Source organism: Scardinius erythrophthalmus (genome assembly GCF_964197995.2).
Source record: "Scardinius erythrophthalmus genome assembly, chromosome: 11".
NCBI classification, from domain to species: Eukaryota; Metazoa; Chordata; class Actinopteri; order Cypriniformes; family Leuciscidae; genus Scardinius; species Scardinius erythrophthalmus.
In genome coordinates, this window is record NC_138231.1 from 1,536,796 (window position 1) to 1,554,295 (window position 17,500).

The 17,500-nt window shown below is 39.4% G+C and overlaps 1 protein-coding gene across 1 annotated transcript in view; it reads right to left on the reverse strand.

The window, feature by feature from the left end:
• Positions 1-17,500, reverse strand: part of LOC308698193 (MAM domain-containing glycosylphosphatidylinositol anchor protein 2) — a gene marked incomplete at both ends in the record, with an annotated part of 185,740 nt that overhangs the window by 113,507 nt on the left and 54,733 nt on the right. The window contains one exon of the mRNA XM_081378113.1: positions 8,299-8,473. Coding sequence (XP_081234239.1) covers positions 8,299-8,473 — 175 coding nt within the window. The remainder of the gene's footprint in view (positions 1-8,298; positions 8,474-17,500) is intronic.

A 17,500-nucleotide genomic window follows, 5' to 3' on the forward strand; every position in this document is an offset into this window, starting at 1 on the left:
ACCCAACGGAAACAGTATTTTTTCAAAAACAAAAAACTCAAAATGCACTGTTCCAAATTATTATGCACAACAGAGTTTGAAAACATTGCATAGGTTGTAAAGGACTGAAAATGCTCACTTGTTGAATTTGCAGCATTAGGAGGTCATATTTACTGAAATCAAAAAGCTATTTCAATCAAACAGGGCAAGTTACATGTTAACATAGCACCCCTTCTTTGATATCACCTTCACAATCCATTGAACTTTATGGAGAGTTTCTGCTTGAATTTCTTTGCAGGATGTCAGAATAGCCTCCCAGAGATGCTGCTCTGATGTGAACCGCCTCATAGATCTTTAGCTTGAGGACGCTCCACAGGTTCTCAACAGGGCTGAGGTCAGGGGAGGACGGGTCACACCATGGGTTTCTCTCCTTTATGCCCATAGCAGCCAAAGACTTGCAGCGTGAGATGGTGCACTGTCATGCATGAAGATGATTTTGCTACGGAAGGCATGGTTTTTCTTTTTGTACCATGGAAGAAAGTGGTACAATATCCTTTGCCGAGGTCATTTTCCCACCTCCAGGGACCCTACCAGCTCTCTCCCCATGATCCCGGCCCGAAACATGACTCCGCCCCCTCATTGTTGACGTCGCAGCCTTATGGCCATTACATTGACATTTACATTTATGCATTTGGCAGACGCTTTTATCCAAAGCGACTTACATTGCATTTCAAGGTACACATTTACATTCTTATCAATTCTTGCTTTCCCTGGGAATCAAACCCATGACCTTGGCGTTGCAAGCGCCAGCGCTCTACTGTTTGTCTGAGTCTGAGTTTCCTGGTTTGAAATCGCTGGTGTTGCTGATGTCACAAACCTTGTAATCAATCAGATCAACGTGTGATCGTCAACGAGTGGATCTCTGAGCTGAGTGAGTGAGTGGAGGCGGGGCTCATTTGCATATTCATAGAACAGCGAATACTAAATTAGGCAAGGGTGTCGGGTTACATTTCAGTGTGCCGCCACTGTTTAGGCAGATACCCGTACAGGACCTGTGGCCTGTGGATTATGGCCATCCACCAACCATCCAATACTCCATCCATCGGGACCATCCAGGGTTGCAAGGCACTCATCACTAAACGAAACTCTTTGAAAATGCGTCTTCATGTATTTCTGGGCCCACTGCAACCGTTTCTGCCAGTGAGCGTTGGTAATAGTGGGTTTATGCACACCTGCACGCTTCTGGAGGATCCCACACCTTGAGGCTCGCGGGACGCCAGAACCAGCCGCTTCAGAGACCCGTTTGCTGCTTTGTAATGGCATTTTAGCAGCTGCTCTCTTAATCCGATGATTTAGTCTGGCAGAAACCTTCCTCATTATGCCTTTATCTGCACAAACCCGTCTGTGCTCTGAACCAGCCTCAAATCTCTTCACAGCACAATGATCACGCTTAAGTTTTCGTGAAATATCTAATGTTTTCACACCTTGTCCAAGGCATTGCACTATTTGATGCTTTTCCGCAGCAAAGAGATCCTTTCTCTTTCCCAGATTGCTTAAAACCTGTTTCCTGCTTAATAATGTGGAACCTCCCTCTTCAGTAGTTTTCCTTTAATTGGACTCACCTGGCAAACTAATTATCACAGGTGTCTGAGACTGATTTCAGTGAGACACAATACCATTCATGAGTTTGATTGAAAAACGAAATATTTAATGTTTATGACACTTAATTCCAATTTGCCTAATAATTTGGAACACGGTGTAGTATATAATACGAATTTAATTGAAAACTGGGAAATAAAGCACAATTTAAGAGACATTTGTGCCCGTCCTCTGTCGTTTCTCTCGTTTTAATCTGGAGCGTTTCTCTCTAGCAAACCTCTGTTTTAATGGAACTGTCCATCGCGCCGACGGCACACATCCAGAGACGGCCTGACAAAGACAAAATCAGCCCGACACAATTTTTCATGTTTCAGCGCTGAAGGTGTTTAGAGCCTCGGCGTCCAAAGCAGCAATTTCAATGCTAAATAACAATCAAGGCTACAGTGCGCTAAAAATACCAGCGCTGGCAGCGGTCCATCAATTACACTCGGCCCCCGGGGACGGCTTTAGCATTTCTCCAGAGGAACGCCAGCTTTAGCAAGATTCTCCAGCTAATGAAAAACACATAACGCAGGAATACGGCAAGGCCGGAGAAAAGGTTGCGTGTTTAGAACAGCAGCAGAGGAGCCAGTGACATTCAGACTCCTCATATTCCTGAAACAGCGTTTATACGGGCCTGATTTACATCAAGTCCATGACATTTTATGCATTTTCACACTCATGCATTAACATTTACAAATCATTTCTCCATTGATCTGACCTGGTAACTAAAAGGTTTGAATCAAGGTTTGAAGCATCTTGAATATTATATTACAGTTTTTGTCAATATTTTAAGAGAAGAGAAGATATGAGAAGAGATGAGAAGAGAACAGAAGAGATGAGAAGAGATGAGAAGAGATGAAAAGAGAACAGAAGAGATGAGAAGAGAACAGAAGAGATGAGAAGAGAACAGAAGAGATGAAAAGAGAACAGAAGAGATGAGAAGAGAACAGAAGAGATGAGAAGAGAACAGAAGAGATGAGAAGAGAACAGAAGAGATGAGAAGAGAACAGAAGAGATGAGAAGAGATGAGAAGAGATGAGAAGAGAACAGAAGAGATGAGAAGAGATGAGAAGAGAACAGAAGAGATGAGAAGAGATGAGAAGAGAACAGAAGAGATGAGAAGAGATGAGAAGAGAACAGAAGAGATGAGAAGAGATGAGAAGAGATGAGAAGAGATGAGAAGAGAACAGAAGAGATGAGAACAGAAGAGATGAGAACAGAAGAGATGAGAAGAGATGAGAAGAGAACAGAAGAGATGAGAACAGAAGAGATGAGAAGAGATGAGAAGAGAACAGAAGAGATGAGAACAGAAGAGATGAGAACAGAAGAGATGAGAAGAGATGAGAAGAGAACAGAAGAGATGAGAAGAGATGAGAAGAGAACAGAAGAGATGAGAAGAGATGAGAAGAGAACAGAAGAGATGAGAAGAGAACAGAAGAGATGAGAACAGAAGAGATGAGAACAGAAGAGATGAGAAGAGATGAGAAGAGAACAGAAGAGATGAGAACAGAAGAGATGAGAAGAGATGAGAAGAGAACAGAAGAGATGAGAACAGAAGAGATGAGAACAGAAGAGATGAGAAGAGATGAGAAGAGAACAGAAGAGATGAGAAGAGATGAGAAGAGAACAGAAGAGATGAGAAGAGATGAGAAGAGATGAGAAGAGAACAGAAGAGATGAGAAGAGAACAGAAGAGATGAGAACAGAAGAGATGAGAAGAGAACAGAAGAGATGAGAAGAGAAGAGAAGAGATGAGAAGAGAAGAGAAGAGATGAGAAGAGAACAGAAGAGATGAGAAGAGATGAGAAGAGATGAGAAGAGAACAGAAGAGATGAGAAGAGAACAGAAGAGATGAGAACAGAAGAGATGAGAAGAGAACAGAAGAGATGAGAAGAGAACAGAAGAGATGAGAAGAGAACAGAAGAGATGAGAAGAGAACAGAAGAGATGAGAAGAGATGAGAAGAGATGAGAAGAGAACAGAAGAGATGAGAAGAGATGAGAAGAGATGAGAAGAGAACAGAAGAGATGAGAAGAGAACAGAAGAGATGAGAAGAGAACAGAAGAGATGAAAAGAGAACAGTAGAGATGAGAAGAGAACAGAAGAGATGAGAAGAGAAGAGAAGAGATGAGAAGAGAACAGAAGAGATGAGAAGAGAACAGAAGAGATGAGAAGAGATGAGAAGAGATGAGAAGAGAACAGAAGAGATGAGAAGAGAACAGAAGAGATGAGAAGAGAACAGAAGAGATGAGAAGAGATGAGAAGAGATGAGAAGAGAACAGAAGAGATGAGAAGAGAACAGAAGAGATGAGAAGAGATGAGAAGAGATGAGAAGAGAACAGAAGAGATGAGAAGAGAACAGAAGAGATGAGAACAGAAGAGATGAGAAGAGAACAGAAGAGATGAGAAGAGAACAGAAGAGATGAGAAGAGAACAGAAGAGATGAGAAGAGAAGAGAAGAGATGAGAAGAGAAGAGAAGAGATGAGAAGAGAACAGAAGAGATGAGAAGAGATGAGAAGAGATGAGAAGAGAACAGAAGAGATGAGAAGAGAACAGAAGAGATGAGAACAGAAGAGATGAGAAGAGAACAGAAGAGATGAGAAGAGATGAGAAGAGATGAGAAGAGAACAGAAGAGATGAGAAGAGATGAGAAGAGAACAGAAGAGATGAGAAGAGATGAGAAGAGATGAGAAGAGAACAGAAGAGATGAGAAGAGATGAGAAGAGATGAGAAGAGAACAGAAGAGATGAGAAGAGAACAGAAGAGAAGAGAAGAGATGAGAAGAGAACAGAAGAGATGAGAAGAGATGAGAAGAGATGAGAAGAGAACAGAAGAGATGAGAAGAGAACAGAAGAGATGAGAACAGAAGAGATGAGAAGAGAACAGAAGAGATGAGAAGAGAACAGAAGAGATGAGAAGAGATGAGAAGAGATGAGAAGAGAACAGAAGAGATGAGAAGAGATGAGAAGAGATGAGAAGAGAACAGAAGAGATGAGAAGAGAACAGAAGAGAAGAGAAGAGATGAGAAGAGAACAGAAGAGATGAGAAGAGATGAGAAGAGATGAGAAGAGAACAGAAGAGATGAGAAGAGAACAGAAGAGAAGAGAAGAGATGAGAAGAGATGAGAAGAGAACAGAAGAGATGAGAAGAGAACAGAAGAGATGAGAACAGAAGAGATGAGAAGAGAACAGAAGAGATGAGAAGAGAACAGAAGAGATGAGAAGAGATGAGAAGAGATGAGAAGAGAACAGAAGAGATGAGAAGAGATGAGAAGAGATGAGAAGAGAACAGAAGAGATGAGAAGAGATGAGAAGAGATGAGAAGAGAACAGAAGAGATGAGAAGAGAACAGAAGAGAAGAGAAGAGATGAGAAGAGAACAGAAGAGATGAGAAGAGAAGAGAAGAGATGAGAAGAGAACAGAAGAGATGAGAAGAGATGAGAAGAGAACAGAAGAGATGAGAAGAGATGAGAAGAGATGAGAAGAGATGAGAAGAGATGAGAAGAGATGAGAAGAGATGAGAAGAGAACAGAAGAGATGAGAAGAGAACAGAAGAGAAGAGAAGAGATGAGAAGAGAACAGAAGAGATGAGAAGAGAAGAGAAGAGATGAGAAGAGAACAGAAGAGATGAGAAGAGATGAGAAGAGAACAGAAGAGATGAGAAGAGATGAGAAGAGATGAGAAGAGAACAGAAGAGAACAGAAGAGATGAGAAGAGATGAGAAGAGAACAGAAGAGATGAGAAGAGATGAGAAGAGATGAGAAGAGATGAGAAGAGATGAGAAGAGAAGAGATGGCTCGGACTTTGTTTGTTTTCTCTTTTGTTCCTTAATCTAACTTTAGTTCGTGTTTGTTGTCACTGTGACAGTCTTTACTTGTCCCGCTTTGTCTTGCCTTCTTGCATCTCATCAGTACTTCGTTGTCTGTCCTCTTCGTTGTCTGTCTGTCATCAGTACTTCATGTTTTTCTCTTACCTTCCCTTTATACACATACAATTGTCACAAAACGAAGCCTTATTGACCATGATATAAAACTCCCGGTTATACGGCACCTCTAACCAAATCGGTTCCTTTATCACTGATGGTCTCAGATTCTGGACACGTCTATTAAACAGCTTGTGGAAATATCCTCTTCTCGTTTCTCTCTACAGACTGCAGTTCAAAGCACAAACATAATCCCAGCATTCTGATCCACACCTTCCCACAAGCCTACCTGGACCTGAGCCTGCCTCAGAATGGTGAAACGGATACGGTGGGTATCAGACAAACCGCTTACAAAAAGAGCCATCAAACGTTGAATGCTGGATGTGGAATATCTCTTAAATATCTCAGCTGTTTCTCATATACAGAAACGAAATTTAATGGAGAGGAAAAAACTTTTCAGATGTTTCACCCCAGAAAAAGAGCCCAATAATCTCAGCAATGACTCAAAATGTGCTCAGATCTGCAAAAATCTGCAAATCAGAAGTCAGAGATCTCAAAGTGAATTCAAACGTTTGATCTGATTCGCTCTCCACGTTTATTGTATAGCTCTAGACACAGGATGACGACTAGTGACTCATTTGCATCCGTTTGCAATATTCCAGACAACAGGGAATGTTCTCAGAACCTTGGCTAATGTTCTGGAAAGGTTTTCTCAAACAAACATTCTTCCTGTAATGTTAATAGAACATCCGTTCAACGATATCTGGTCTTCAATAATGTTCTCAAGTATTCTAGGTATATATGACTTTCTTCAGAGTTATATTAAAAATGTCCTAGTGTAACAGAGGCCAGCTAGTAGTTGCTGTGCGAGTAAACCTCACTCCTCTGATCTTAATAGACGCTCTAGCGACAGATGCTAGGGGCTGCAGTCTTTAGCCTCCTTGTTAGAGCGCCTGACTCTCATGCCGGAGACCCGGGTTCGAGACCGGGTTGAAGGACCCGGGTGAGAGGGGTTACACTGGCTCTTCCAAGCTTTACAATGGTTTCTCTCTGAAGTCCATAAAAGTGCATCTATCATCATATAAGTGCATCTGTCCATTATAAAAGTGCATCTGTCCATCATAAAAGTGCATCTATCCATCATAAAAGTGCATCTGTCCATTATAAAAGTGCATCTGTCCATCATAAAAGTGCATCTGTCCATTATAAAAGTGCATCTATCCATTATAAAAGTGCATCTGTCCATCATAAAAGTGCATCTGTCCATCATAAAAGTGCATCTGTGCATCTGTCCATCATAAAAGTGCATCTGTCCATCATAAAAGTGCATCTGTCCATTATAAAAGTGCATCTATCCATCATAAAAGTGCATCTGTCCATCATAAAAGTGCATCTATCCATCATAAAAGTGCATCTGTCCATCATAAAAGTGCATCTGTCCATCATAAAAGTGCATCTGTCCATCATAAAAGTGCATCTATCATTATAAAAGTGCATCTGTCCATCATAAAAGTGCATCTATCCATTATAAAAGTGCATCTATCCATTATAAAAGTGCATCTGTCCATCATAAAAGTGCATCTATCATCATAAAAGTGCATCTATCATCATAAAAGTGCATCTATCCATTATAAAAGTGCATCTGTCCATCATAAAAGTGCATCTATCATTATAAAAGTGCATCTGTCCATCATAAAAGTGCATCTATCCATTATAAAAGTGCATCTGTCCGTCATAAAAGTGCATCTATCCATTATAAAAGTGCATCTATCCATTATAAAAGTGCATCTGTCCATCATAAAAGTGCATCTATCATCATAAAAGTGCATCTATCATCATAAAAGTGCATCTATCCATTATAAAAGTGCATCTGTCCATCATAAAAGTGCATCTATCCATCATAAAAGTGCATCTATCATCATAAAAGTGCATCTATCATCATAAAAGTGCATCTATCCATTATAAAAGTGCATCTGTCCATCATAAAAGTGTATCTATCCATCATAAAAGTGCATCTGTCCATCATAAAAGTGCATCTGTCATCATAAAAGTGCATCTGTCCATCATAAAAGTGCATCTATCCATCATAAAAGTGCATCTATCCATCATAAAAGTGCATCTATCCATCATAAAAGTGCATCTATCATCATAAAAGTGCATCTATCCATTATAAAAGTGCATCTGTCCATCATAAAAGTGCATCTGTCCATCATAAAAGTGCATCTATCATCATAAAAGTGCATCTATCCATTATAAAAGTGCATCTATCCATCATAAAAGTGCATCTGTCCATCATAAAAGTGCATCTATCCATCATAAAAGTGCATCTGTCCATCATAAAAGTGCATCTGTCCATCATAAAAGTGCATCTATCCATTATAAAAGTGCATCTATCCATCATAAAAGTGCATCTGTCCATCATAAAAGTGCATCTGTCCATCATAAAAGTGCATTTAAGGCTTTCTGAAGCGAAGCGATGCATTTGTGTAAGAAAAATATCCATATTTAAAAGTTTATAAAGTAAAATAACTAGCTTCCGGCCAAACGAACATACGGATTCCACATAAGTGTAAAGCACAAGAAGAAAGTCATATACACCTCGGATGAGTTCAGGGTGAGTAAATCATGGGCTAATGTTCATTTTTGGGTGAACTATCCCTTTAATGGGAAGATTAGCTGAATGTTATTAGAACACATATTTGTTAGTTGGGATTTCTCCACAGAACATTGAGAAGAAACTCAACAGAGATGAACTCACAGTAGACGTCCACCCTGATGGACTTGATGGCCGGGGAACCCAGTCCGTTCTCGGCCTTACAGTAATATCGTCCGCCCTGGTGTCTCTGGATCTTCGAGATGTGGAGGGTTTCGTTGAACACGCTGGAGTCCTGGAACCGGTCCGAAACGCTGCCTGCCGTCTTGGTCCATCGAATCTGCATGAGAAAGAAAAATGGGTAACACTTTATTTTACAGTGTCCTTGTTACATATGTCACCCTGGATCACGTCACCAGTCTCGAGTCGCACGGGTATATTTGAGGCAATATCCAACAATACATTATATGGGTCAAAATTATCGATTTTTCTTTTATGGCAAAAATCATTAGAATATTAAGTAAAGATCATGTTCCATGAAGATATTTAGTAAATTTCCTACAGTAAATATATAAAACATGTATTTCTGTGAGTGAATGCAGCACAATCGCCAACATAAATGAACAACTTTAAAGGAGATTTTCGATTTTTTTGCTCCCTCAGATTCCAGATTTACAATAGTTTAATCTCGACCAAATATTGTCCTATCCTAACAAACCACACATCAATGGAAAGCTTATTTAGTCAGCTTTTATAGTATGTATAAATCTGGTTTTGTAGTCCAGGTTCACACACAGTATGTTACATGTACTTACCATAGTAATAACAGTAAATGATGCATAATTACATGCAACTAACCCTCAACCACATCCTACCCTAACCCTATAGTAAGTACATGCTGTTTATTAATATTACTCAGTACTTAAATGTATAATTACACTGTCTGACACCTTAAAATAAAGTGTAACCAGAAAATGACTTAAATCTCTAATCGCACCATTTCACTCATTATTCAAAACTTCAGCACAAGTATTCTGCACTTAGCAAACACTACAGAGAAAGTTTTTTCACTGGTCACTTTGGAGATTTTACTCTGTTTTGCATCCATACTATATCTTCTTTCAGACTAGTGGAAAAAAAAAACATCCAAAATACAAATTTAAGATTTTATTGCACTTTATCTATTTGCGTCTGTAGATTTCAATTGCACTACGTATCCTTAAAAGGTTTTTATCTCCACTTCAGCAGCACTAACATCTTACAGCTTTATTCATATATTCTGAAGGGTTTTGCTGAGGGGTTTGTTCATATACCATTCACTTGATATTTATTTGACACTTTATTCCTAAAAGCAAAAATAAATTCTGTTATTTTCTGATTTATGAAGTGATGAAAAGAGATTTCCAAAACCCAGTCTGTAAAAACCTTTAACTCTAAAACGCCAACAAGAATTTTGAAATTCACTGTTTAGATATCTTTTTTTTTTTTGGAAATGAGTGCATATTTGATTAGATAATGCCTCATTTGCACGTACACACATAAAATTTTATAAAACTTGTGATGCAAATCACTTGACTTGATGCACTGTGGTTAATCAACTGTGGAAGTTTGCTGATATCAAGATATAGTAGTTAACATTTTTACCCTGTTTACCTAACCCTTAAAGCTCCAGATTTTAGACCCTCATAATAAATGCAAATGCAACAGAAATAATATTTTGCGCATCTCTTTATACAACCCAACAGCACATCTATACACCACCCACACTCCACGCACTGCGAGGCAAAGCTTGTGTGTCAGAATGAATCTGGAGCGCGGGTCTGATGCGCTGATAAACACTGATAAACACTGAGAACGAAACTTCAGTGACCCGACCTTGAAAGCGATGAATCACGTTGTGAATTAAACTACACTTTAGATGCTTTTTGCTTTTGTCACAAGCATATTTAGGGCCTAACAACCGTCACAAGCAGGGACGAGATTTGGGAGAAACTCAAACCGAATGTCCCGAAAACCATTCGTTTCCAGGATGTTTTGTTTGTAGTTCTCGATCCTCAAATCAACTACATTTCTGACATTCCCTCGTAACAAATTTTTACGGAAATAACATAATTTAAAAGAATTTACTTAGATGTGAACCGAATGTAATGTTTTCAGATACTTAAATGCATGTTATTTACAATTAAATAAAATATATTATAGTTTAAATTTACATTAAATGCAATATAAGAGTGCTCTTTGACCCACTCAAGTAGAACATCTTTATACATAATTTCATAATTACTTCTATTGTCTTTAAAAAATGGTTAGTACTGCCAAATGTACTGACACACATTTATGGTAAGCTAAAATATGATTTAATGACATTTCTATGGAAAGTTGTGTCATATATTTAAATATATTTGTTATGATGAAGTTAAGATATATTAACTTGAAATGTACCATCAAATAACACACTACAGTTAAAATTACAATCAAAGTATTTTACAAGTGCTTTAGCACTTCTTTAAAGCACGACATAAGATTATTAAAACATAAATATACTTTGAAGTAAAACTTAATCTGAAATTATTGCAAAGTTTTTCAATAATGTTACATTATGATTAGAGTCAAACTTGATCAGGGTGTTACAAAGAGAAAAGTTGGATTCTTTAGAGTTCATCATTTATTTCAAACATCCGTTTTCCATATGATTCTATTGTTTCTGATTTTAAGGATGAACTTTGACCATTGACAAATTTCATTTGATTCTAATCATAATATAACATTATTGAAAAACAGATTTTTTTTTCCAGTACAAAAAATGTAGATATGAATACAAATGGAAAACCTTGTGAAAAGATGTATTTCAGTTAGTCAAATAGTAAATAGCAGAGCTCTGCAGCCATCTACTGGTTAAAGTGATCATTTGTTACTTTTAAAACTGCATTTTCCAAAAGATGGGCAAAAATCTTTCACTAAACCATGTCAAATGTTATCCCCATGAATGAAAGTTAGAAATGTGGGTCAAAAAGTCCCTGAACAGCGCACAAGGGTTAAAAAAATGGATTTGTTGTTTGTTGTGTTTTCATATTCAAGAGATTATAAGATAGATGCAGCTTTTTTGGGTTTGCATCAAATGTTCTTCGACTTTTATACATAATAAATTTGTTTATGAATAAAGATTGATCTGTTGAAAGCAGTTATTTTGAGACAGATGCCAAATGTTCTCCTCCTATTCATATTTGACATTGAGGGGATGCATACAACATATTTGCCCACCGGCAACTGTAGTTGTCGCACATTCAAATACGATTTTCAACAAAAAAAAAAAAAAAATGGGGAAGATAAATGCAGAACATGTTCACATAGGACACTAAAAACACAACTATATGCATGAAACCATTCCGAAAAATTTGGCCACAAATGGGCCTTTTATTTCATTTTTTAAACTCTAACTTTAAGATGTGCACATCAATGCAGTGAAGCTCTCTTCTTTCCCACGAGGGTTCTGTTGCATCTCTCGTCGTGTGTGTGCTCGTCATGTGTGTGTGTGTGTGTGTGCTCGTCATGTGTGTGTGTGTGTGTGCTCGTCATGTGTGTGTGTGTGTGTGTGTGTGTGCTCGTCATGTGTGTGTGTGTGTGTGCTCGTCATGTGTGTGTGTGTGTGTGTGTGCTCATCGTGTGTGTGCTCGTCAGGTGTGTGCAGATGCTGTGTGTGCTCGTCGCGGGTGTGTGTGCTCGTCGTGTGTGTGCTCATCGTGTGTGTGTGTGTGTGTGTGTGTGTGTGTGTGTGTGCTCGTCGTGTGAGTGCAGATGCTGTGGCACTATGTCACACTCACTCGTTTGTCAAACAAATGCCAGCGCGAGTCCTCTGGGAACCCCTCCTCGCCATTTCCGTTTGACAATGCCAATGTCAATTTAGCAATGCTAAGACGTTGTGTATTCAAGCCGAGTGACAAGGTGAACCACATGCTGCCATTCACTTCAGTTCAGCGTCACGTCCCAGTCGAAGGCAGATCAACCGTCGTGTTCCAGTGGAAGCGAGGGGAGGATCGGATGGGGATCGAACATCCCAGTCATGGGATCTTGGGAAAGTCAGGACACGTAAAAGGCGGCTCTGTTTTCTGTTTATGAACTCATTCATCAGTCCTATGATTTTAACCTCTGGGGGAAAAGGGGTTTATGGACTGTTCAAGATCAATAATCGTTCAAGCGAAGCATTGATGCATTAACATTCACCACGATTCATAACTTGAGCATCAAGTATCTTATTCTATAAAGCCAATAACTGATTTTGGTTTGAACTGAAGAGAAAAGGTTGTGTGTGCAATATGATCATGTTAATGAGAACTGCTACACAATATTTCAGACTGTTTTAGCCTGGAGCCAAATAATAAATACTGAATCCAGATTTATGAGAATGAGGTTTGCAGTAAATTATGTCCTTTTGAACTTTATATTCATCAAAGAATCCAAAACAAAATTAAATGAAAACAAAAATATAAAGCAGCACATCTGTTTTCAACACTGATAATAATCATAAATGTTTGTTGAGCATCAAATCATCATATTAGAGTGATTTCTGAAGGATCATGAGACACTGAAGACTGGAGTAATGATGCTGAAAATACAGGAATAAATGACACTTTACTATATATTCACATAGAAAACAGCTGATTTACACTGGAATAATATTTCACAATTTTTACTGTAAACATCAAAAAATGTGCCCAACCCCAAACTTTTTGCGAGTTATTATTAAATGTATGTTTAGTGATTGCATTAGCAAATCCACCACACACAGTCAGCTCATACAGGAAAGTTAAACTTCACAAACATAAGTCTGGATTCATATTTTTTAGGGCAATTAGACACATGGACGACTCCATGTGATCTGTGCAGACACGTGAGGGAAGTATTTGCGTATTTAACACACAACATGATGTTTCTGTGTGAAAGCCGAAGCCTGAGAGGACAGACAGACTCGTAATCCTCACTGTCGGCGCTTCGTGATTAATCTGACAGTCATTTCAAACTGAGGTGTTGTTGTGAATATGAATCGAGTCGGCCGTGATCTTTGTGAGAAGATTCAACAAAGACGAGCCGGAAACCCAGCCACAGAAATACCAACAAAATAAAGCCCTGAAACTGCTGAGAGAAAAAGAATATGCCTTAAACACAGTTCAACAGACAGTGTAATTTCAGACATGGTGTTTAAAGAGGACCTATTACGCTCTTTCACAAAGTCTTGATGTTGTGTTTGGTCTCTACTAGAATGTTGGTTATTCTCCTCATATTCTCCATTGTTGCGGCTCCTCTCTTCCCAGTCTGTCAGTAACGCTCTGTTCACTTCCTGTCTCTATGAAGCCCCTCCTCCTGGAAAGCACACTGTGCTCTGATTGGTTGGCTGGAGCAGTGTGTTGTGATTGGTCGAGCGCTTCGAGTGTGTTTGGGAAATGCCCCGCCCCTTACCATAACCGCCAGTTTAACACACTACTAACTAACTCAGTACTTGTATTCAGTACAACACAATAGTGCACTATTTCTGAAGCCACATGAAGATTTGTATAAGGAACAGACTGAAATTTGCTCTTAAATTCATTGTAATATGTGTCGTCACGTATAGCCATCAACGCTTAACAAGCAAAAGTGAAGATTCATGAATGGAGAAGCTCTTAGTTTAAGCTCTGGATTAAAACTCTACTATGAATTGCTCTGGATAAGAAACATTAGTGAAGACTAATGCGTATTATAAAGCTTTTTCCCCCGGGCTCAGGCTTCCAACCAAACTCAGGCGACAGACGGTTGTGAAAAGCTTGAACGTTGTCAATGAGATCAATCGGAAATGATGCAAAAAAAAGATGTTCTTGTATCATCTCGGGCAAATATCTAAACATTCAACTCTTTCAGGACAAACCACATAAATTTTCCATGTTTTCCACATGTGATAACATGGATTTGACAAAACCACGTTTCCCATGTGCAAAGTACTGTACATGATCCACATGTGAAAATCATGTACTTAAGAAGCAAAATGACTTTAGATATAAAGTCAGTTTTCTGAAGAAAAAAAAAGTGTTTAAGCTTAAAAAAATAATTCTGCCAATAGGGCTGTAGTCAAGACCACCTTTGTCGAGTCCAAGACAAGTCCAAGTCCAAAGAGGTTCGAGTCCGAGTCAAGACCGAGTCATAAAGTCTTATGCATGACATTATCAAGACAATCATTTTGGGTTATTATTTGTTGATCTAAAAGCAAAAACAGTGTCACAACAGCCAGGATTATTAAAGGGGGGGTGAAATGCTATTTCATTGCATACTGAGTTTTTTACACTGGTAAAGAGTTGGATTCCCATGCTAAACATGGAGAAAGTTTCAAAAATTAAATTGTACGTTTGAAGGAGTATTTCTGTTCCAAAAATGCTCCTTCCGGTTTGTCACAAGTTTCGGAAAGCTTTTTTCGAGTATGGGCATGTGTGACGTCAGATGTAGCGGAATCTCCTTATATGGGTCCTAAGGGCACTTCTCCGGTAAGATCGCGGGCGCGCGCGCACTCGTAGACCAGAGCAAGAGAGCGAAAGCAGTACGCCCATCAAAGCGCTATGCTTGGCTTTAGGGAAGTCAATGTAGCCAAAGAAGTGTGTTTTTGGTTGCCAGGGCAAGACAACCCTGCACAGATTCCCAAAGAACCCAGCGTTAAGGCACCAGTGGATGGAGTTTGTTTTTACAGAGCATAAACGGAGTTGTGTAAGACTGTTGTTCCCTGCATTTCGACGATGATTGTTTTATAAACAAAGCCCAGATCGACGGATTTGCAGATCGTCTAATGCTTAAGGATCGAGCAGTCGCAATGATAAAGGTTCACGGTCGTGCGTTGGAACCGGGCGGTGAGTAAAACTGCTTCTATTGTCTCTGTGTTGTTGTTAGATCGGTAAGCACAGCTTTAGCTCCGCCCACACGGCCTGCCTCCAGCCGCTCGTTTTTTTCCGGAAAGACTCGGTACAGCCTATCTTTCTTTTATAAATATAATAAAACTAAAGACTTTTTGGAGATATGAAGGATGCAATACTACTCTATAGGTACTCAAGATTAACAAGAGATTGAGTGAAAATGAACATTTCACCCCCCCTTTAATAGACATTCCCCTTGATATCATATAATCTTATCCCTATGGTTGGTTTATGCCTTCCCTGAAAAAAATATTGTATTGAATTATATTGTTATTTGGACGTGGGTTAATAGGAAAGACATGTTTTTTCAGAAAACATTAAAGTTTGGTTAAACAGCAATGAACACGGTGTAATTTAACATATGTTCTTTTTATTTGAGAACAAACTGCAGAATTTTAAAATAAATTCATCAGGAAGTTGTTTAAGAAATTCATAAGAACCGTTTTGCACAGTATACTTAACAGTACAAGCATTTGTGCGAAGACAATCTAGTGTGTGATGGTTATTAGTAGTGATGGGTCGTTCTAAGACCTAAGAGCCGGCTCTTGTTGAACGTCGGGAGCTGGCTCGCATATCTGAAGATTATTATTAATTAATTAAAGATTATTCTTATTATTATTATGTAATAATGAAATAATGACTGATTTTCAATAATCAATAGTTACTCGCTAATTCAAAGAACAACAAAAAGATAATTATATAGGCCTAAAGGCGCACACACATTCGTTTTGACTGTCTGATCAGCCTCACATTCTGTTCCTGATAATCATTCACGCAATGTCAACCAATTAAACTGCATGAGGGAGGGCCGAGCCATCTCTCACACACACACACACACACTAGAGATGTGGATAAACCGTGGATCGGGCAGATGACGTGACAAAAATAATATTTTTATTAAATTCGGGCAGGTGGCATTTGAACCAATCAAATGAAAAAAGTTTAATCAAGCGGCGACGTATGTGTGCTTACTGGGAACATAATAAAGACACCTGGACTCGGTCAAGACCAAAAGCCATATTTGGCAAGACCAGTGGCCGAAACCGAGACAAGTCCGAGTCCGAATACCAGCCAGTCCGAGACAAGTTCGAGACCATAGAAAAGACCGGACTCGAGCACTACAGCCCTGTCTGCCAATGAGGTCAGAAAATCATGTTTTCCCTTTGAATTACATTTATTTTTTTGGCCTCATTATTTGTTCTGAGTTGTTTTAAGCACAAACTCACTTCCGTTTGATACATTTGTCAGAAAGCAGCTCTTAATATCTTCAGTCATTTGTGCTTCTCCAGTAAATGTATCTTGATTTCAGAATGTTTAGGGTATTTGTGCTGGAAAACAAGTCAGAAACACTGAGGAAGAGCATCATTTTTTGCCGTGCACTGAAACTAGGAATGAAGCGCTGGTGGAACTGGCGTCCGTGTGAAGGTTTGGGACTCGGATGTGCTTGTGATGGCGTTACGCCGGTGAACGAGATCTTCTGTCCAGAGGGACGTCTGCTCGACTGGTGGCGTAATCCAAGAGATGAGCAACAAATGGAGGATTATAAGCACTAATGCCAACATTACACGAGGATATTAATGCTAGATTTCCTTCAAATCAACACTGAAATGATCTCACAGCTTGATTTACTTCTTAAAGAGGACATTTTATGCTTTTGTCCATGTTTGTCTTTCTTTAGTGTGTAATGTTGCTGTTTGAGCATGAAAAAGGGAGTTCTTCTCTATATCAGTGTCAGTGTTTCTGAACTCCCTGAAACGCCTCCATTGTAGTCTTGAGTTTACAAACACGTCACAATATTCCTCATTATAATAATTCATGCGCAGAATAAAGGGGCGGGGCCTGGTTGAGTTAGTTAGTAGTGTGTTAAACTGGCGGTTATGATAAGGGGCGGGACATTTCCCAAACAAACTCGAAGCGCTCGACCAATCACAACACACTGCTCCAGCCGACCAATCAGAGCACAGTGTGCTTTTCAGAAGGAGGGGCTTCATAGAGACAGGAAGTGAACAGAGCGTTACTGACAGACTGGGAAGAGAGGAGCCGCAATGTAAATGACATTTTTTAGACGTAAATGACATTGGTATATACCGTAAAACTTCAAATAATAGCCGAGTCCCAAATAGACGCCTGTCTCTATTACACGCCTGGTGTGGCTTCAGGTTTGGATAAATAGGTCTGTTTTTTAGTTTTGGGTTGTATTTAATCTTCTAAAACCCGTCAGATCGTCTGTTTAAGCCAGTTCTATGGTGCAGATTGCGCACGCAAGCGAGCCCTGCACATCTGGGCGGAGCTGTTAGCGCAAGCAAGGCAGGCAGAGTTAGCGGAGGCAGAATTAGCGGAGGCAGAGTTAGCGGAGGCAAGAGTTAGCGGAGGCAAGAGTTAGCGGAGGCAAGAGTTAGCGGAGGCAGAAGTAGCGGAGGCAAGAGTTAGCGGAGGCA